This window comes from Rhopalosiphum maidis, chromosome 1 (genome assembly GCF_003676215.2).
Source record: "Rhopalosiphum maidis isolate BTI-1 chromosome 1, ASM367621v3, whole genome shotgun sequence".
NCBI lineage: Eukaryota > Metazoa > Arthropoda > Insecta > Hemiptera > Aphididae > Rhopalosiphum > Rhopalosiphum maidis.
Window position 1 is genome coordinate 27603737 of NC_040877.1, and position 23459 is coordinate 27627195.

The 23459-nt window shown below is 32.0% G+C and overlaps 2 protein-coding genes across 5 annotated transcripts in view; one reads left to right on the plus strand and one right to left on the minus strand.

Moving 5' to 3' along the window:
• Positions 1–4805, plus strand: part of LOC113560154 (RING finger protein 17) — a 60529-nt gene extending 55724 nt beyond the window's left edge. The window contains 4 exon segments of the mRNA XM_026965918.1: positions 185–791; positions 3694–3808; positions 3927–4083; positions 4188–4805. Coding sequence (XP_026821719.1) covers positions 185–791; positions 3694–3808; positions 3927–4083; positions 4188–4289 — 981 coding nt within the window. The 3' untranslated portion in view covers positions 4290–4805.
• A 60-nt stretch (positions 4806–4865) lies between these two features.
• On the minus strand, positions 4866–21794 carry LOC113560121 (transcription cofactor vestigial-like protein 4). 4 transcript variants are annotated; one of them, XM_026965905.1, is made up of 4 exons: positions 21187–21794; positions 7428–7554; positions 5981–6279; positions 4866–5231 (listed from the first exon to the last, which is right to left on the minus strand). In XM_026965905.1, the coding sequence occupies exons 1-4, from the start codon at positions 21296–21298 to the stop codon at positions 5095–5097; spliced, it is 675 nt and encodes a 224-aa protein (XP_026821706.1). In that variant the 5' UTR covers positions 21299–21794; the 3' UTR covers positions 4866–5094. The 4 variants fall into 4 exon arrangements, with proteins under 4 accessions (XP_026821706.1, XP_026821699.1, XP_026821695.1 ...); XM_026965898.1 differs by having other exon boundaries at positions 5981–6285; XM_026965894.1 differs by lacking the exon at positions 21187–21794 and adding an exon at positions 11016–11338.
• Positions 21795–23459: the final 1665 nt, after the last annotated feature.

The following is a 23459-nucleotide window of genomic DNA, read 5'->3' on the forward strand; positions in this document are numbered from 1 at the left end:
CGCCCATAACAAAATCAATATCATATTCGTATATGTATATACCTAGTAGAATTTTTAAAATGCGCTAAAATATTGATCAAACATGGACAGAAACTATAAAAATAACATGTTCCACCTCTTAAAAAATTCCCATTCACCAACACGTACAGTTTTCGTAATAATAGTGTGCACTTTTAACTCTTAGATCAAGTTTATGAGAGAAGTTCAAAACCAGGTGGAAGTGTGTCAATACCTAGTGACGAACAAAATAGCGTACTTCGAGTATGTATCGCCGTCGAACCTTGAATTGGTGGAGACGGACGAAGAAAATATCGGTGACGCTTCTGAAAAAAATTATTACTACGATAACGATGTTGAAATCTATAACGACGGCGATGTAAAGACCTACGACGACAGCGATGAACAGACCTTCGACGATAGTAGGCAGATCTGCGACGACGGTGAACAGACCTGCTACGACGGTGGACAGACCTACGACGAGTACGAATCGACCTATGACAACGGGATGATGGCAGCGTATTCGGTAGATGATGAGCCGAGAAGCAGTGTTGGTGCGGAAAACGCTTCGGCGACGATGCCGGACGGCGATGAGGAATCCGGTTACTCGAAATTCTGTTTGGAAGTCAATGAAGTGGTCGAGGGTACCATGTGCCGCGTTACCGGACCAACTAGCCTCACGTTAATGATCACGAAGATCGGCGGTGCCGACCTTAGCGTCGCCAAGGACCAGATGTACAACATAATATACGATAAATGTGGCACCCTGCCACCGCTCGACCACATCGTACCAGGTATGTAACGTACACGTATATTACTCATTTACTCGTGATGTGCATTTCTAGGTATAGAATATTATAAGACTTCTAGACTCCACAAGGGGGACAGATTGACCTAGAGCAGTGTTTCCCAACTTCTTTTACTCGCGGAACCTTTGTAGGAACTTGAATGTTTTGTGGAACCCCCATATAATTGTTGGCGCTATTCTATGTTAGAATCATAATTCAAATCAAAAATATTGTTAATTAATTTATATTTTTCAAATTTCTCACGGAACCCTTAGGTCCCGTGGAACACCAGTTGGGAAACACTGACCTAGGGTACGGGAGATGACTTCGAGTTGGTTCCTAATTGTGGAATTAATTCCCGGGTTGTCTTCTGCAGGTAATATATACGAATTGGTTTCGGCGAGTTTTCATGATAATACAATCTTGTCAAGTTTTAAAATTATTATGATTTATTCAAGCAGCAAAAATTTCCTTCCCATTTTATGCAAACTTAGGACTGTATAGAATTATTATAGATCCATAAAATATTTCATACTTTAAACAGTTCAAACACTATCTAGAATATCTAGGTATCGTTAAAAATGTTGCTTAGTATAATATATTCATATATTATACGCTACATACGTATTGGTCATTAATATTTTACCAGGTACTAAATACAACTAGAAATAAAATTATATTTATAAATTTTCCTAGACATCATAAAACTTAATAAAATATTGTAAAATTATCGATTTGTACATATTTTATAACAGTTGTATACCGAAAAGTAATTTTTTCGGGAACCAATTCGTACACTTTATATTGGGCCACGGGTTACAATAACTTTTAAATAATCAGCGGTTACCTAAAAATTATCTTCTATAAGAGGGACATCCATATTGCCTGTAATAGGTTTTTGTAACTATTTTCGATTAGAATGATTAGATTTATATACCTATATTCATCTCTAGACTAGATTTATAATGGTATAAAACTAAAGTCTTTCTGTAAGTTGGAAGTTCACTTAAGACGTAGGAAAGATCAAGAACGATTAAGCGCTATTTTATTTAAGAAAAATGATAATAAATAAAAAATAATAAAAATAAATATTTTATTAAAATTATTTTAATAATGTAGCTGAGTTCAATGAACTCGAGTCCGTAAAATAAAATTTTAATATAAAAAATACAATTACTTAAAATAATCAATGTATACATATATATATATACATATTTCCTTTTTTATTTAAATAATGTGTTAAAAAAGGTAGGTGAGCGAGTAACCTGTTGCTGTGTATTAATTATTGAGTAGATCATCACTGTTAATGTCTTATGAGTGTATTAAATTTGAATTCAATGATAATATATCATTGTGTACGAAAAATGATTCTGAACATACAGAATGTACAGCCCATCAGCCTATATCGTGATATGATTTTTTAGTATAGTTATTAAAGTAATTTATTTTACTTTTAGTATTACGGTTGGTTGATATTATTTTTCCGAAAAAATTGCATTTATTGTATTATTAGTATTTGATCATTATAATAATATATGTTTATACTATATCAACTTTATATCTCAAACATTCATTGAATCTTTCTATAAATACCATATTAATGAAAATTATTTATGCCAAGAAATAGTTCAAATAATAGTCAAAAAATTTTGAAAATTGTATTTTGTAAATATAAAATGAACTTATAAAAATTTTATGAAAATTTCAAATATCTATTCGTCTTTGGGTTTTTTTAAAAAAAAAAATCAGTCTTATCAAAAATTGCAAATATTCCCGTTTTTCCTTAAATTTTTTTTTCTTTTGATCTTTCAAAGTACCAACTATTTTTTATCAGAAACTACCCCCATTATTGAAAATTAAACCTATTACGGTCCTAAGTTGATATTAGATAGAAAATATGTTAATTAATTATTATTTTTTAATTTTAATAATCACGCTAAATTTTACTAAGATAAGTTATGTAAAGCCTGTTAAAATATTTATGAAGTACAATAGCATAAAATTCTTTATAGTCATTCTTAATAGTATATAGCAAACACAAAAATATAAAGTCTAGCAAGTTATTTACCGATCAGAGGTGTCCCTCGATGGTCGATACTCAATATTCATAACTCTAAACCATTTAGGCACATAAGCATAATGCATAAATGTAACACTTATTTTTCATTAGTCTTTCATAGTGAGGGATGTTTAAATACATTTCTTTTTAATTATAAATTATTACTATAATAGTTCATCTGTCGAAAGCAACGACCTTGTCGTCCCCTGACTATTGACCATTCGTCATGCAGGCGCAGATCCTAGAGGAGGCAAATGGGGCAATCCCCCCCCCGGTAGATTCTGCCACACAGGTAAATTTTAGAATGTTTGTTTTTGGAAATCGATAAAATACGACACGCACATAGTATTGCTCCCCACACCCGTAAGGTTAGTCCGCACTATGGCAACTAGGCCTCGATTAATTCTGCTACCAGTTGGTGACTGAGAACTCCCGACTCTCGACATTAATATTTCCATTTTCTTTAAACGAATAATTTTGAAAACTCACTGCAGAGTGCAGGTAACAGAGTTTCACTAAAAATTACATTCGTTTTTAATCCTTCGCGATAACGATTAAACTTGTGACAGTCGATAATTTATTTTTTGATTACATTACCTTTATACAACCGTAATTCAGATTGTCTGTCGTTTCTATCGTATCGTTGTGTGTACCTAGGAAGCGTTTAAATCTTCATCGGCGTCTTATAGATGTAAAAATTGAAATAAAACCGTATGTATATCTGTAAATAGCTATACCTAGTGTTGCCGACCAATCTCGTCAAAATATTGGAGGCAGTGCATATTAATTTTCCGATTAATGGTTGTATCGACAACAATAATAATTATCGTGCGGTTTTTTTTTGTCCAGGACATGCTGTCACTGTTATTCACAACGGGCTGTGGAAACGTGGTATCATTGGAGATGGCGGAAACTCGGTATTGTTGGTCGACTTCGGCGTATCCATCAAGTTGATAAAAAAAAAGTAAGCGCCGCGTTTGCTGCTAAATATTATTATTGAAGTTAATTATATATTACAAGTCTGTTCGACTAACAATATAATATTATTGTGTAATGACATTGGTTCTTTACGCTTTCGACAGTCTGAGACCGTGTATCGCTGATCTTTTCCAATTCCCGATGTTCACGATCGACTGTCAACTGGAAAATGTCAGACTGGGCGACGACGTCGATGCCGAAGAAGTCGTTAATAAATTGTCGAAAACGTTGAGGGGTATCAATTTAAAGATCGTCGGAATCGTACGTCGTTATTAATGATATTGTTTTTAAATTCGTAATCGTGCCCGTTCGTATAATCCATTATGAATTGTAATTAACGAAAGTCGAAAACATTTGATTTACAGAGCGATTCGGACAACGACATCGTCGGCGTGGAGTTGTATAATAGCAAAGAAGAAATTGCATACCAACCGCTGATTGACGCCAAATTACTAACTCTCGCATGATGCGTTTTTAATTTGTAGCTCGTCCGATATAAACGCACGTTTGTACATAATTAAGATTTAGTTAAAAGACAATTTTATTGATTTATTGAAATTATATAACCTACAGAGAAATGTAGTAGCTATATATTATAAAATAATATAAGTACTCGCGGTCGGTATTGTATGGTAAGGTCAACCATATACTATATTAAGAAGACCATGCGTAATTTTAAATTTTGTGATCTGCAAACAAAAGTCAGCTTATTATTACCTCTATAAGTATATTTGTTTTTATTATAATTTTTTTTTATTTTGCTGTTGATAAAAATATCACATATTTTTATTTACTGCTGTTACTCGTGGTTCGTCGTTCGATGGACAATCAAACGAATATAAATCGACAAATAATTCTTATTAGGATTTAAAAAAACATTTTATGTATTTATATATTGTTGAAATTAATTAATGTTTTCTTCAGTTTTATAATTTTAAATGTTTTTCGTTGTTGAATAATCGAAGATTCGATTATTTCCAAAGGTTTATGGGCACATTCCTTTGTTAATTAATAATAACATTTGATACTTTTCAATAAAAACGTTTTCATAAATACCTATTTTTTTTATTATTATTATTATTATTATTTACAAAGTTTAAAGTGTACAAAGAATAAATCATATACATAAAATAATAGTCTACGCAGTTTAGCCCACCGCCCCGAAGCCGGGCGCACATCCGGCCGTTCCTGCTGCACTTATAATATAAATATAACACAAATCCCCTAAAATTATCTCATATTTTGTTCTGTTTTTCCGGTTGGTTTTCTCCCTCACGCCGCATATACGTTCACTTTTTGCCTGCCATCAGTGGCGGCGGTCGCCGTCTCTTTTCTCTTTTTTTGGTATTCTTCTTTTTGCAGCTTTACCCACGTGTCGCCCAGAGCTTTGGCAAAATGATCGTCAACCGCTGAAAATCATATATTTTTTTAATATTAATTTTTAACACTTTTGAACGTATATATTTTAATATTATTGTGCATAGTAGTGTAGTAGAGTTATTTCGTAGTCAGAACGCAATTTAGTCGTTTCCTCGTCGCTATCTTTGTCCGATTAAGTATACATTATTATCAAACTGTGCTCCCGACTTAAATACATATCCCCAACGGTTGTAATACCTGAATCTTGATCCAGGGGTGGGGAGGGCGGGGAGAGTTTCTCAATCGCACTTACAAGTTACAATTTCACCAAATTCACCAACTGCGTTCAAAACTACATTTTAGAGTTGATAGACTATAGTAGTTAACTGCACAAAATTACAATTTATATTACGAAATTACGATTTTAAAAATAATGAAAATAAATGACATATTGTACATTCAGGTACCACCTATAAATGTAACTATTTGATAGCATCGTTCATCATTGACTGCCACATCTACGATGTACTTATGCTGTATTGTACTGTGTAATGAACCAATTAGAAAGATAAATATCTAATGACAATTTTATATCGTCTATACCCGTAGGCCATAAAGCATAGGGTGCCACCGGATTTTTAAAAAATGACTATAAGGGCGCCGTAAGTCAAAAAAGGTTGGGAACCTCTGGATCTACTCTATAAGAATCTGTAAGCTCAATAATCGAAATAACTGGGCCGGGGTACCGTGGACAATAGGCATATAGCCATGATGTAGGTATAATAACTTTAAGGTATACCTGATAATCCCGCGTCGTCGTCGTCGTCACCGTCGGTCGATGGTGCGGCGGCGGCTGTAGCCGGAGTCTGTTGCTGTTGTCGTTGCGCGACGGCCGGCGCGAACACGCTTATATAGTCTTTACCCAAAGACCGCCTGAAATGTTCGTCGATGACTGGGTCGCTAATTCCGCCTGTCGCCGCCGCCGCTGACAGTGTCCTCTGTCCGGTGGCCGGCGACGCCATGATCACCGAAGCCCGTTCTTTGGGCATCGCCCTGGAACCGGCCGTCGTCGTCATGTCCAGTGGTTCTTGAGAGTTTCTGAAACTATATAATATATTAATCGTGGTCAAATATAACACTGCAGGTCATTTAACCGATGTCGTGTAGCGCACCCGGGAGTGAAAGCAAAAATGTCTCCTTCATGAAATTATTATTATTATTTTTGAAAAATGCCCCTACGAAGAAAAATCCTGTGTGCCTTACTGTCCATAATCTGAAGGCAACACAGTAACACGAGATACCGCATAAACCGGTTTAATAGTGCAACGATTTTAGATATTTTATTTTATCTCCTGTACTGTAGTATAGGTAACCCTGAACCCTGTGGAAAGTGGAAAGTTGAAGCTATATGTTTAAACGTCGCTACCGCTTCAACGTTGATAATATAACTATTATAACTAATGCCTTTGTAACACTAGATACGTCGAGAATTTTATATTATTTTTTCATTCTTGGGTTATACACTATTGTATACGATTTATCATTTGTTTACTACATACTACACATTTTATTATTTTTGTTTTATGTTTGTATAATCATCGGGCTACACTACAGTATAATTATGTGCTTTCATAGATAATATTTAAATAATGTAAATATGTAATTGTAATAAATGTAGAGAATAATAGGTGTATTTGTTGGGTTTTGCAGCTTAGCAGGGGTAAGAAATGTTAGAAATTTGTTGAGCTATACATAGAATTTATATAGCGAAAAATGTATTTTGCATATTTGAACATATTTTAAAGATAACTGAATATTTAACCTATATTTGATCATTTCTTGGGCTATTCGAGAATTTTTTTGTTAACAAAAAATAAATTCATATGATAAAAAACTATTAATTTAAAATATCCAAAACTTGTTTGTAATTACTAATTAAATACTTGACATATTATTTTGAGGAATATGTAATATTTTTGAGATTAAGCATTTTTTATAAGTTTTAATGGAATTATATAAAACAAATATTTTAAAGGTTTTTATCTGCAATGCGACAATGCATATTATTAAGATATTACTTTAAACTTTTAGAACCTATTATAGTATTATAGTAGCTCTCATCCTTTTTGTCCTTCCACTTCACCATAAATAGAGGATATTCGAGTTTTCCTGTCTGCATCCCGTGGCTACGATCCGGTCACCCGGATGAGTTTGATTATATTATCGGTAGATTTAAGTATACTTACAGCGGTGGAGTGGGCGATACGGGTGATGTGCAGACGGCCCTGTGTCTTCTCTCTCTTTTCCATTTTCCAACAGTTCCGACGGTTCCCTCCATCGCCGAACATCTCAGCGACAGCGCCCTCGAATGATCTGCACAAAACGAAAAAATCTTATTCAGAAAAATTTTACACGTAACCGGACGAAATCTAGTCGTATATCATGTGTGCTGTTAAACTGTAGCCGTATCATTCAGTATTCAGAATTTATGCGTTTTTAATCCAACCGGTTATAAATAATGGTAAATAATAATAATAAAAATACAAAATGTACCATTACGATCCACAGTAATACGACACGTGACGGCGTACCAAAACCCTACATATACACGATAAATATCTTGAATGCATATAGCATTATTATTATATCTGCCGGATTCTTGCTGAATTCCTAGCGTTCTTGAGATTTCCTGCACTGTTACGCCGCGCCCCGCACATCATACATTCACACCTACGTAATGCAACCCGACATAATGTCAATTATGATGTAAAAAAATTAACGTTAGAAGAGTTGCCGACGACAACTGATGTTGCAGCGCCAATACAACTTTTTAAACATACACGGTATAATAATATATTATTATTACGTATATCGTTACACGTCACGTGTAGTTGGTAGGTATATCCCGCACTCCCGCATATTACACCCGTGTACATAAGGTGTCAGAGTGTACAGTCTGTGGAGGATTTAACGATTTGATTAAATATTATATTTTTATTTGATTATTACGGTTTAATAGCGACCAACCGTAAAATCCTCAATAATATTCTTATGGTCTAGCTATACGCCTTATATTTGTTCTCCACTATGCATGAATAATACAAACTATATACGTGAATACTGCCCATGTACAATATATGGTATACCGATGAGTGTTGTGTGTCCGGTGTGTGTATGTATACAGGTACATCACTATTATATGATATACACACGTAGTCTTACAACATTATTATGGTTGTTGTCGTTATATTATATCCGTTTTCCCGTCCGGGTCGACGCAGGAGAACGGAAGGACGACGACGACCATAATATACACGCACACTTGGCATACGAACAAAGTGCACGTTTCCTGTTCGTGATTAACATTAAATATATATTACAATAATATTAAATATTATTATTGTTATTATACTATAAGTCTATAACGCCATCGTCTTTCAAACATAGCGTGTTGAACGCTACACCAGGTGACTCGCGTTAATCTAAGAAGGACTTTTGTTATTTAATTCAAAGTTGTATACATAGTCCACAGCTCTCGTGTATTAGATAATTTGTATATACAACCTGTCATTGAACCAATTATCGAAAATAAAAATAAATTTATGGATTTTTTTTTTTTTACGTCAGTTTATAATTTGCTATAAACAATAGATTTCTTTGAAATCGAATGACCAATTCGTCGGCTGTGCAGCACAATTATTAATTCAAACAACTATCGCAATAAATCATAATTGATAACGTTTATTAAACACAAGGGTTATGCACACATAGTGCTATACTATACTTTATATAAATACTTATATAGTTATATATATACACATACATACATACGGAGATTATCCATTGCATCAATTCATCGGAATTGATTATTAAAATATACACATATTATACCAATTAACAACATTAAACGTAAACTTTAAAAAAACTTAACCTAACCTCATATTGCAATTTCCAGTTTCTATATTACACTATTGTTATAGCGTGAGCAAGGAAAAATAAATATAAATCGTATAAACAAATTATATAATAGCTCCACACTTCAAGCACGCCTTTTGGTTTCTGCGTTACTTAATTTATTTTATTTTATTTCAATTTTCACCGTTTCAAATAATTAATAACCGTAATTGTATATCGTTATTTTGTCCAATTGTATTTTTAACGCTTCTTTATAGGACTAAATTAAGAGTTATCGATCATTGTTACACGCGAATTGACGTTTTTTTCGACTGGTATAAGAACGATTAATACTTCAATCAAGTACAGATATTTGTATTTCTTTATATGTATTAAAGTGCAATAAATGTATCATTAATTTCACGCGAGTATGATATAGGCACATGTATCTATATTTATTGTAAAGTATAATTGAAATTGTTTAACTACCCAATTCGATAATGCAAGAATTGAATCATATATAATGTTGATGAATGTATAATATTCAAACGTTATTATAACAATATATTTTATAATCTGATTATCACGCAACATTAGACAGTCGTCTATAGTGTAAGGACACTCTCAGTACAACTAGTTAGATAGGTACACGCCCATAGGATGTGGAATGAATTAATTTTTGGTATATACAATAGAATCATCCCTTTTGATATTTTACCATATTAGAAAATTGTCTGGTACAAGTGAATAACAACATATACAATATATTTTAATCGAAATCGGGTTCATAATTTAACTCTTCTCAAATCACACACAGTTTACAAATATTATAGCTTATTATTTGTAGGTACGTAAAACATATTGAATATGAGTTTGCACCACAATACCCGTACGACCAAACGCCTAATTGGATTAGTAAAGACTTAAACGTTAAAGTGTGTAATTACAATGAATTTAATTTGCATAAATTGAGTTGAAAGTGAACTTTGTGTACGATTATTGAAAATATTTTCACGTGCGTGTACAACACACTCGTGTTTACAATTTACAAATTTATTGTTTTCCAACAGTTAAAATAATATTATCCGAGAAACAAACACCAGTCCATTATTATAACGATGTAACTTGACATAATGTCGACAATTTGATATTCATAATTTCAATTTTCACGTCTTGTAAATTTAAATAAACTACTAAATCGAGGACAAAATGTGTACTTGGCGTTTACTCATTGTAGTATAGGCCGAATTGTTACATTACATTAATTACTTATCCTGTTTGTAGCGAAGTAGCATACACGATATTCGTCAATGAGTAGATTTCAACAGTCAGAAATTAATTTTCCGTCAATGAAAAATTACTATCGTAACCAGGACACCAGGTTAGTTGTTAGACTCCAAAACTACCTATATACCTAACATTCATTGTCCATTCTACAATAATATGACACTGTGTTGAAAATAAATTGCGATTTCAACATCGAAAACACAAGCAGACGTACGAAAAAGATCATATTATATTATGACAGTCTCGTCTAATAAATTAAAAAGCCAGTGTGTGCAGAAAGAACCCTATTAACGAAACTATTACTTAAGGCGATCGATTAATTTCAAAAATATAATAATAGGTACAATAACACGCACTATAGTGTGATATTATGTGACATAATTGTGTTGCACAACGAAATAGGTATATCACCCGTTATAATAATAAAGCGCGTGCACCACGCGACATCGAATATGTACATATACAGCAATTAAGTAAGAACTTCGACACAGCTTAATACGTAAAAAACTTTGAATTTTCTTAGCTCCCTCGGTATTTTAAGTTGTGGAGTTCTATACTCACTTTCATATGATACATAACGCGTAAACAATAATACTTAGTACAATAAATAGGAATTACAAAATCATTAAAAAATCGCGTGATCCTTTTCTCACCGTCAAAGTAGTCGACAGCCCTCTCCACCCACGGCTGCCAAAGGTGTCTGGTCCGGTCCGCCTTGTTGTTCCGACCGTCCCGGTGCCGATTGTGTTGTTCATATCTTGAGAACATGACGCACAGGCTCATAACCTGATCTATCGCGTATACTATTATATTATGGAACGGACGACCGATAGATCGTAACCGAAAAACGCGAGAAACTAAAACGGCAAACCGAATAATAATACAAGAAACAGTAATAGTGTGTGACAATCCGTTGGCGTAGACAGTGCGTGTCAGAGCCGTGCGCGTCGCGAACGATGAATGGCGGCTGCGGCCCGGCGGTGGCGTCGTCGTCGTCGCGCCGCCGCCGCCGCCGCTTTTAAAGATTGTCCGCGCCGCCACCGCCGCCGTGGTTCATTCATGGTGCGGCTGCGGGAAACCGGTTGCGCGCCGCTACGGCCAGGAAGCGTTCGTGCGGCGTTCGGCCAGGCGCAGAGGGCCCGCGCGGGCTCGCGCTAGTACAACGCGAACGCGTCCTCCGCCGTATTCATTAATGGGCACCCCGACCCGTGCTCCACAGGTGCGCACACGCACGCACGATAAATAATGTAAAAAGGGTTCACCGGAAACTACAACGCCTCCGGCTTAAACGTACCCATTTATTATGTACATACATCATTCTCGTACACGTATACGCGTTTATAAGACACACACACACGCTCGCGACCGTATAGAAATGTTATATTATTATAATATTCTACCGTGTTATTATATATTATTATAAATCGTCTTCCTCCCCTCTCGAACGGGAACGACAAACAACAACAACAACAGCAACGACGACGACAATAATAACACTCGGGATTACAATATAATAAAAGATACGCACGCTGCGGCTTGTTATTATTATTATTAGTATTATTGTTGTTGTTGTTGTTGTTGTTGTAGGTAATATCATTTCACAAAATAAGACAATTAAATGATGTGTTGATGACCAGTACACACCACGAGTTAATAGCTCCGGACAGCACTAAGCGCAATGGACCGACTACCATCACCGAGTCTGATGGTACCTGCGCCACGGAGCCCCAGGCGACCGTCGTGTACACGCGATGTACTATGTTATTATAATATGTACGTTTATTAGTCGTACGGGTTACGCGGTAGCGACGGTAGCAAAATACGATTAAGATAAGGTGGTCCGCGTCGTCATCGTAAATCAGTGTGGGAACCAAATTCGGAAACGCGTACTTGTTAGCTCTTTGTGCGTGTATATAACTGCTATAGTGGTATACAACGCCCAGAGATTTTTACAATCGAGACGTGGACGTCCGATATATTATATAACATTATAAAATAAAGGTACACGTAATATACGTACGTATTCGGCGCAAAGAACAGACGATCGGAAAACGTAGTTTTTGAACGCTTCGGGCGAAAAATATATAATAATAATATTATGGAAATAGGATACATTTCCATATATTTCCAACAAAGCTTGACGAACATATTTTACAAAAACCAAAGAATTCTTCCGCGGTTGTCTATAACAGCAATCGTAAGACCTGTAACGACGTCCGATGTTAATAAAATTTTACTAAAAATAATGAGAGTTATAATGTACATACACTGACACAGTAACACCCTATTAGGCACCCTGTACAGCTATACACGATATATATTATAATATACGGAAATATTTTTATTCTGTTCATCGGCACAGACGTCAGACACAAATAGGATAAGGTCACATAAATATACACATAATGACATAACTAATAAGCAAATTGACGAGAAACGACTTAAGGTAATGTAATATTATGTATATAGGTATATAGTATATATTTATCAGTTTTCGATCGTTTTATTCTATGCGCGAATCATATAAGAACTTCATATTTGTGCAAAGTTTAATATTAATTAATAATTATACATTAATACAAATAATGTCATACCTGTCTATATTGTTCTAAAATCCTATAATTAGAGTTATTTTTTCGTTAACGCAAAGATGTGCTTAATATGAAACTAACGATTGTTTAATTGACTAACGTTTTTAATAAATCACGTAAATATAAGATCCATTCATTAATTTCAAGTTCCAAGAAAACAACAACAAAGTCGTTAGTTGAAGTTTATAGCTATTGGTCACCACTCATTATGTATCTATTTATCAACTATATAATTTATAGGTAAGTAATTATTAATCTTATACGTATTGAATACACTTCGACCAATAAGCAATAAATATTAAATACTATGTATCAACTATACAATAACTGATGCAAAATTGCAAGTGTCCACAGGCCACAAGATAAAATACGTACCTAAATTACGGTATACTGTAGTACTGTATATCAATATAAAATTATCGGGATCAAGCTCCAAAATTGATACATATTTTAATAATTAATGCACGATCCATGTGTAGTGAACTACAAATTAATGTGCGAATATATCTACCTATAATAAATAAGCTACGTTACATGTAATGCGTGTGTATGTGTCTGAGAAAGTGTTATATGCGTATAATATAAATATAAATATAATAAACTCTCATTAATTGTTATTTAAGTTTAATAGTTGGGTATTATTTTTTTAACAATTTACTAATTTCAACATTATGAAAATACGCGGATTTAATTCAATTTATATATTCAAGAAAATAATGTAAATAGATAATATATTAATATTCAAATAATCGAATCAATGGAAGAATTCCCGCAAGGATATATTCATATTTACTAAATTATTGACTAGGAATTTAAGTTATGTTTGTTTAACTTCATATCATTAGAGCTAAATATTTTTAAATGATTACTACTTTTATTCGTAATCGGTTAAGAACTTAAAATGTAACCATACAATCCATACATTATACATACCTACAATTATATATTATTAAATATAATTATTTTTATAATTAAAAATTACAATAATGGGCTTAATTATTTCTTGTAATGAAAATAAGTATAATTTAAATTTTAAGCTGTGGTATCGTTATTCTCTAATAGATAAATACGAAGAAAACGCTAATAGACATGACTAATGGGTGAATCATTTTAAAGGAATATAAAGGCAACATAATACAGAGCAATTTTGCTAAACTTAAAATTAGAGATGTCAAACATACAATACTTATCTCTTGTCCGAAAAAAATGTGTGCTATTTCTACATGATATTAATTTATTCTGTTGTCATAAATATCAATTGTGTACATTATTCAATGTTCAATATATTCAATTCTTCAACGGTGTTATTTTATAATTCAAAAGTAGTTTTTAATAAAATATTTTAAAAAAAATAGAAAATGTACCTCTATAGCAAGGTATTACCTATAGGCTATAGATTTAAGATTAACTAAAAACTGTATATAGCTAAAAAAAATATATTATTATAGGTGTATAATCTATTAACGCCACCACATGTGAGAAAAATGTGTATATTTTTAACAAATCTGAATTTGACACAGTACACAGTAACTATAATTTAAGGGATCGACAAAACACATTTCAAAATACTGAAATTGAATGATTAAATTGAAGTTGGTTCATTTTATTTTCATAGCTTTATAGTTTTCGAAATTTTTAAACAGGAGCACACTATTAAGTCGTGCATCTATTTAATAGTTAAATTACATAAACGTTATTAATATTGATTTAATAATGATAATAATATAAACAATATTATATTCCTTGACGGCCTCGCATGTGTGACTAAGCAAAACACTGTCTGCATTGTAATACAGCGTATAAACATTTTGTTTATAACATCTCTTCGATGATTTGGAACTTGTCCAAAATAATTTTGCCGTCGTGCGCGAATATGTACTTATTACACAGGAGGTAGCGGTGTGCACTTTTAAACTTGAAAACAGACAGGGCGATTATGTTAGTGGGTAGGCGTTTACATACATAATTGTCTTAGTAGTTTGGCATAGACTTTAAACAAATACATTTTCCACAATGGAAAGACCAAAATATTTGGCATTCTATTTTGTATTTTATATATATATCTATATTATCTATACGCGAGGCTTTGACCTCAAAATATTTCGAATACTTGTAGCCCTTTGTAAAAATAAAAAAAAAAATCATATATATTTTAGAAAGCTATAAATGTGTACCAACTACAAACCCACAATATAATATATATCCGAGTAAAAATCACGTTAGAAATAAGCCGGTTGAATTGATATATATTAAAAACCTAGAAATCAGTAATTTTCGTTCGATCGAGTACTTTATTTTTACATTTTTTTTTTTTGCTTACAGATTATAGTCATCGTTAATCAGCGAAAAATCTGTACTCGGTGGGCGCACATAAATTGCTACTCCCCGAGGAAATCAGCGAGAAAACAGTTATAACTACTGGGAGTGCAAACAAAAAAATAAAAAAACGTAACAGCTACATCGGAATATTCTAACGCTTTCACCCGAGAAAAGCCGGTCGATCGGAAACTGTAGGATGAAATACTATTATCCGTCTCGTAATCATTAAAATAGATAAAACAACGACTAAAAAAAAAAAACAAAGAAAACATCCACCAATATTCAAGTGTAACTAACAACTGACATGACATATTTTTTAAAATAATAGACGTGCTTATTATAATCTCATTTATTTCATCAAATAATATTCTTTTATACATAGTAAGTTTTATACTACCTAGCTCTAGTTATTGAAATGTAAAGATATCAGTTAATTCGAAAGGGGCGAATTAACATTAGGACATTAAGTATAACTTTGTTAAGTTTTTCAAAATGTATATACCTATATACTATATGTAATATCTACAGTTTCCATATTACTAAAATGGAAACTGTAGAGTTTCACGTTTTTTTTTTGTTTTTAAAGGAATTATAGTTTTATTTGTCCATACACCATACAGTTATAATATAATTATGTAATAGATCTTAGGTCAGAGGTCTTAAGAAACCATCATTTTTTAATTTAGTTTTGATTTATTTGTATGTTTTAGAAATTAAATTAAATAAATCACATATACCTAATTAATATCATTAATTCATTTTTTATTTTTAAATATAAAAATGATTAAATTTTTATATCGTGATACTCGGATATTCGAATAATATCATAATCTCATTTCTTACGATATTTTGTGTTAATAACGTATAGCGTATACATTATACAAACATAATTATACATATACATTTATACATAATATCTACATATTTTATTAATAAATAATTTATAATATGACTGGAAATTAAGAATAAGTTATACATATTAATTCACTTTTATGTAAATGTAATACGTTGGTATATACGTAACTGCGTAAATGTATTGTTCAAATAATTATTAATTATCCATTATATATTTATATATGTATACGTATTTTGTATTTTTGTATAAATATTAAATGTATTTTATATTATATTATTCTTATCCATCATTAATTTCATCAAAATCGAAATTAATAGTAGATATTACAATATTAATGCATTGATATTGTAGAAGTTTAACTACATTTGCCTATTTATAAATTTATAATAATATTATAAAATTAAAAAAAAAGTAACTAATGAAAAAATTTGTCACATTTAATTAATGTTAAATATTTTTATTAAATCGTTGGCAATTTTGGTTTTTTAAGTGTGACCAATTGATGTTTTAATGACGTGACAAGTACCTGCAATCATTTGTATTTCCAGGAAAATCGGGCTAATTAAATAAATTTGAATCATAAAGTATTATTGTATTACCAGTTACCACTTACCAGCGTCTGAATTGAAAATAAAAAATCAACTAATTGAAAATTATCGACACTTACCAATATATTTATTACGATTTGCCTATAGAGTATTACACCGTATCAAAATAAAAATTATAACAAAGAAGTGAATTTCTTAAACTGTACAGAAACAATCACTAAAAACATATAACTACTTATGATGTAAAACAAATGTTCTCACACCCTGTATGTTCTGTTATTGTTTACATCGTGTCATCGTGTACTTGTACTAGTTTTACTAACAATATGACAAATTAAACATTTTTACATAAATTTAGATATTGTATATTCCGTAATATTTGTTTGATTATTTCAGATTTGTGGTCAATATCATATTATTTAATTTTATGAAAATGTATTATTTATTAAATACTCTTTTTACTAAATAAAAGTTAAAAAAAAATTGAATTATTAAGATATTATTATTAACTAACGTAATTTTAATACTTTTAGTGTAAGTATACACCATAATATTAATATTTTTTTAAATACAACTAAAAACAATTGTTTTATTATAGTGCAGTAAGAAAGTAGGTATACAATATATAAGTTTATATAATAAAACAAAATCATTGGTATAACAGCGCCAATGATTGAAATTTACCATTATCAATAAATTATATTGAATAAAATTATTTGTATATCACGTACTACATACATATTGAATTAAGTATTAAAATTACAAACACAAAAATAGGAAAATGTAGAATGAAAATTAAAACTTATAATAAATAGACAAAGTTAGCGTCAAAAAAAATTTTTTTTTTAGTGTTGCTAGCATAGTAGCATTATTTATATTTTAATTAACTTTTAAAATCTAAACTATAACACCCAATTTTACTTATAATAAAGTAGATAATACATAAATATGGGATTAATATATTTGTATCCTACATGGCTAAATCCATAATAATTAATGTTTGTTTAGTGTACTTATATGTAATAAGTATTACTAATATCTAAGATATTTTATTTAAAAAATAAAAAAAAATAGAATTACATTTTTTATTTATTTATAATTTTTAAATAAATTTAAGCACAGTGGTTAAGTAGTTCAATGTAATGAACATATCTTTGCTCAACACATAAAACAATACTGAATACAGAATAACGAAATTAAAGCGTGTCCTTCGACGACTGCAATAAGTGCTAAATGCTCTAACAGTCTGACCCCGTCCCATCTAACACAAGTTCAGTATCCCCTCTAAAAACGGTTTAATGTTAATTTTTGAATAACACAACGCAATCTATATGTCACTGAAGTAAACATTATAAGCGATTTATGTTTATCAATAATAATATAATGAATAGAACTTAAAGTATTTTTGGTATAGAGGTACGAATACTTTTAATGAAATCAAGATTAATAAGAATGCAAAGTTGATAGAACTATATGCTTTATAGGTAGGTATATTCTATACATGATTAATTAATTTGCATTATAATTTGTATCAATTATAGCTTGAATGTACCTAAATATTTAAAAAAAATCAAATTAATTATAGGAACAAACTAAAATTGTTATGCGCCATTATGTATGCACTAGTGTTTTAACAATTTTTGAAATTAATAATTCTATCTATTAATATTAACAGATAGACATAGATTATAATTAGCTAATTTAGTTTTGCGTAAAATGTATAGTTACAACTTAATTGCTTAAAACCTGTGTTTTGAAAAATTTTAATTACATAATTCCTTCTGTTATTACGTACAAACAAACATTAATTATTATTTATTTAGTATTAACTATACGTTTTGGTAAAATAGTAACGGCAACACAATACAATAGTCACTAATCAGTTTAAGTGTTATTAAGAGTATACTAAATTACAATATCTATATAGTTATTAGTTTGTTAGTTATACAAAGATTATTCAATTGAGGTTTAATGTTATACGAAACTGCGTATGTATAAAAATCTATATTTTATAATTTAATAAAATTAAAACAGTTATAACAGTTATAAGCTTATAACCTATACTCAACTATTTATAATGAAAAACAAGTTGCCACTAATAGAACAATGCTAAATAGTAAATTTTCAAACAACATATATAATATATATTAAAATATCTAACTAATAATTTAAGCATCAATAAATTGCTTGAAATTTCAACACATGTTTATTATAAAGTGTAAAAACTTTAAATTTTCAAGAAATGCATTAAAATCACGAAACTTTGAAAATTATTTTGTTGTGAAAACATTAATACTTTATAATTTCAACACTTTAGAACAAGACTACTTGAGAGTTTAATGTAGTCACATATATTTTGTGCGAGGTATTTAAATGCACATTTTTACTACATTGGATATTCAAAGTGTAATAAGTAATAATGATTTATCCTCATACCTCTTAACAATTTTAGTAATTTTATTATAGTTATTTATTTCCTTATTGGAATTAAAAAATATTATCATAGAAACTTGAAACATTTCACTATTATTTAAATAATTTCTTTTTTCTACCCACGATGAACTTCAAAATATTTAGACTAAATTTAAACTACATGTAAACATTTTAAATTATTGAATTTTTATCGATAAAACTTTTTAAGCTCGGAAAATACAATTTTTATACAATACATTTTTTAAATTAAAAATTAATAAAAACCTAAAGGTTTAAATATAACATTTTTCATAGACATTTGCAAACAATTTAATAGTTAAAAATGTATAACATTTTAATTTTAATATTTGTACCTTGAAAATGTAGTTACGATAAATAACGATTTCAGTTATTTTATTATAATTCAAAAACATTATTAATGAGGGCCTAGAGGAGGAGGAATAGATACTTTTACGTTTTTTACTATAACTATACAATTAAATTTTCAGTATTACAGATTCAAAAGTTAATAACAATAATGTACCTTTGGGCTATGATGGAAATCCATAGGTATTTAATAAATTAGAATATAATTACGTATAATAAATCAGGTGTTTTTACCAATAATTAGTTCAACTTACGCCATATAGATATCGATGAATATTGAGTTATTGTAAAAACTAATCATTTTTAGATTATTAATTATAAATAGATTATTTTTCATAAAACGAAAATTATTAAAAACAAAATTTGAATATTATATTTACGTTGCGCATTGAAAAACAATTCAACTTATAATTTTCATGTATTTGTAATGTAAACACAAAACACATAATATGACATATTATTAAACTAAATGTTGAACAAATTGATTTAGTTATCGTCAATATTCTCATACAGATACCTGTATAAAAAGTATATACATTCCCACGTGAATATATTATTGTCATTATTGATTAATATTTGACCGATGACCTGCTATAGAGTATTTGTTTTTATTGACAGCTATATTAGGTATGACATCAACAATATTGAATTTAAATAGATGTAAATTGTTACGTATATGTTTATCGAAAATACAATTTAAAAAAGTCATACCAAGCAATTATTTTAATAATAACATTAAAATGTTACAAATGTTCAATTTTTTTTTTTTTTTAATTTTTTCAGATTATTTTTAAAATACTAATTATTTTCAATTTTTATCTCCAAAAATTATCAACTAGATCCAATTTGCTACCAAAAACCTCCTTTTATGTTAATAATTAGATAATTTTTTCTACAAGAAAAAATATCTTCATAGACAAAAATTAAAAAACACACATCAATAAAAACTTTTTTTACTTGTTATTTGCTTATCTTCCTATGGAAATACTAAACATATTATTTACTTTTAATAGCCAGTACCTGCCTATACATTATATAATAAATAATAATAATATTATATAACAATGTAGGTACATCGTATATAATATTGAAAACTATACAGGCCATTAGTAAATACTATAACGGGCTCTCCGCCATGGCGATAGTCTGAATAGGCTTAGCTAAAACGAATCAGGCGCGAGTGTAGGATCACACCCTAGTCGCAAAAACTGATGGTGTGGGTGATGGCGGTCGGAGTTTACTGGCCTCGTATAGGGGAATCGGTCGGCCGGGGCGCGCGGCATAGGCAACTCAACCGACGGCCCGCCGGAGAAATCGACCCGACCGATAACGATCGGGGATACCGGCGCGAGCGCTCGTCGTCGTCGGATGCCGTGAATAAAAATAATAAAAACCTTCGCTCGATACGTCAGCGACCCCGTAAGCCGCATTCAACTCCGTCAATACGCGCGCACGCTTCTCATGCGTTGAAAACTGGGGAAACCCACAGCACGCGTGCATGTCGTCTAGTCGCTTCTCTCCGAAAGGACGTCATGTTTTTATCGGAATAACATAATATTTATCGCTCGGGCCGGTACATGATATTGATATAGATATATATTGTATACATACATCAATACATAAATAACTTAATAACAACAATGATACGATATCGACAGGGATGTGCGACAAGAATGGTCTGAGTATGTATGTAGGTAGTTAGGTTACTCACTGGTGGCGTAAGACGACTCCACCACGGCCGCAGCAGCCGCCGCCGCAGTCTCCTCCCTGTGCAACATCGTGGCCGCTCTGGACAGTACTTCTAACGGCGATTCGCTTTCCATTTCCGCGTGTCGTAGTCTTCGTCGTCTGCTGCAGAGAGACGACCGAGATGAACAACGCGACGACGCTAGTGGTATAATATTAAGTCGATCGTATGGTTACGTTATACACCGCAATAGGTAGAAATATTATGATCGTACGACGATCGCGGAAAAAATAAATGTCGGCGACAAATGACAGTGGCAATAATAATGACAATACTACAATTATTGTACCGAACGACAGTGCAGTTTTGACGAATAGGTTTAACTACGCGACGAGCACGAGATCCCGACCAGAGGACTTACCTGTTCTCAAACGGATTCGGTTGTGGTGTCCCGCGGGGCTGGGGAACGTCACTGCGGCATATACGTGCGCGCGCGCGCGCGCTCGCGCTCTACGCTGCGTGTATAATATCCGCTCATGACAGTGTGTGTGTCAGTGTATGTGTTTGCGTGTGTATGTGTGTGTGTGTGTGTGAGCGAGAGAGTGTGCGTGCTGCGGTTTCGACAGCGCGGATCGGAATGTCAGGAATGATCGGAATTGAGTTTTTTAAAAACGCGTTTTCGCCCGGCACGGTTCGACAGCGGTGGTGTCGGGCCGGGGACTCGCGACCGGCGCGCTGCCTGGTGGCAAATACGCGCGACATCACCGCCGTCGCCGACCGTGGCGAGGTCACAACCGTTCTCCCGCGCACCTCGCCGCCCGCAGAGAATCGGTCCACCGCTCGAGCGTATACTATAATAATACTACTATTTTTTTTTATACTATATTATTATGGTCGTCGGTCAACGTCGTCGCGAAAAACATAAACAAAAAGCTCGCGCCACACATAGTTAGATACCTATAATAATATTTCGCTCATATCGATGATTTGACGCGACTGGTTTTTACAATAGGCGATTCGCGTAAATCGCATTGAAAATAGTGACGACCAACAAGACGAAGGGAGTGAGATCGTGTCGAATATAAAATAGCTGGTGGACTTGAAATCTGCTCAGCTTTTGCGGGTAGGTCGATTGATTTTCGATCAAGTGCCACTCACGGTCCGCGTAGTATCTGTATAAATTTCCAGTTCCAAAGAAACCCGAGTACAATGTACGATAAGATCCCGCGAGTTGTCACGACGTTTAAAAACTATAAAGTCATTCAAATAGTCAAGCACCAATATAAGTGTGCCGCTGCGTAGTCGTATAGTGCCTTTTCTAGGCGCGTACGTTACAATTTTAAAATAATATGTGCACTCCGTTGAATGTTCGCGACTTGGAAACTATATATAGTACGGTGAATTATAATAAAATATAGTTGCCAGTTGGTATAATAGTATATAATATATTATAAACCATGTTATCATATAGTAGTTAACTGTTAAATATATGATCACAGAGATCTCTCTACTTCTTTCTATACAAAATGATTTCCATGCTTAAAGTGCAAATACAATACAGACAGTAATATAGTCGTAGTATATCGTATTGGCGCGCGTTCGCAATAAATATTTAGTACTGAACACCGTCTGTACACCATTTTATATAATGGTAATATAATTTATGTGATCTCGTGGTTTTAATATGTTATAGACTATAGTATAATATAGACTATAATACTATATAGTTATCCACTACTGCGGTCACGAGTATATAGAATGACCGGCTGATCGTACGATGTAGTATATTGTATACGAACTATACGAACGTTATGAAAAGGAATGGGTCAATGAAATTTGTGCGAAGATGACGATGACGACAACATCGGGTCGCGCGTTCTAGAAATTCTTCACGTGATCATGTATATATATATATTGTATGTAGGTATGTGATATGTATAGTGCATACGTATGCCACCCGGATTTTAGAGAGAACGCCGACAGTACGCACGACAATTTGTTGGCGCGCTCGTATTTGCGGGCGGGAAATTTTTAACATTTCACAATGATGGATTTTTATAAGACCGTATCCGCCTGTTATACAAATATGACTATATAATGCAGTGTACTGCAATAGTATATGCAGACTTACTGTTACGTTAACGAAGAATTTTTTTTAAAAGTTAATGTTAAAAACTTAAAAACAATAAATATATATGTATATGAGTATAGATATATAGTAAGATATATTTATGTATTTACACAAATATTAGGTATATTAATAATAGATCCCGATTATATTACGTTAATCGTCACGT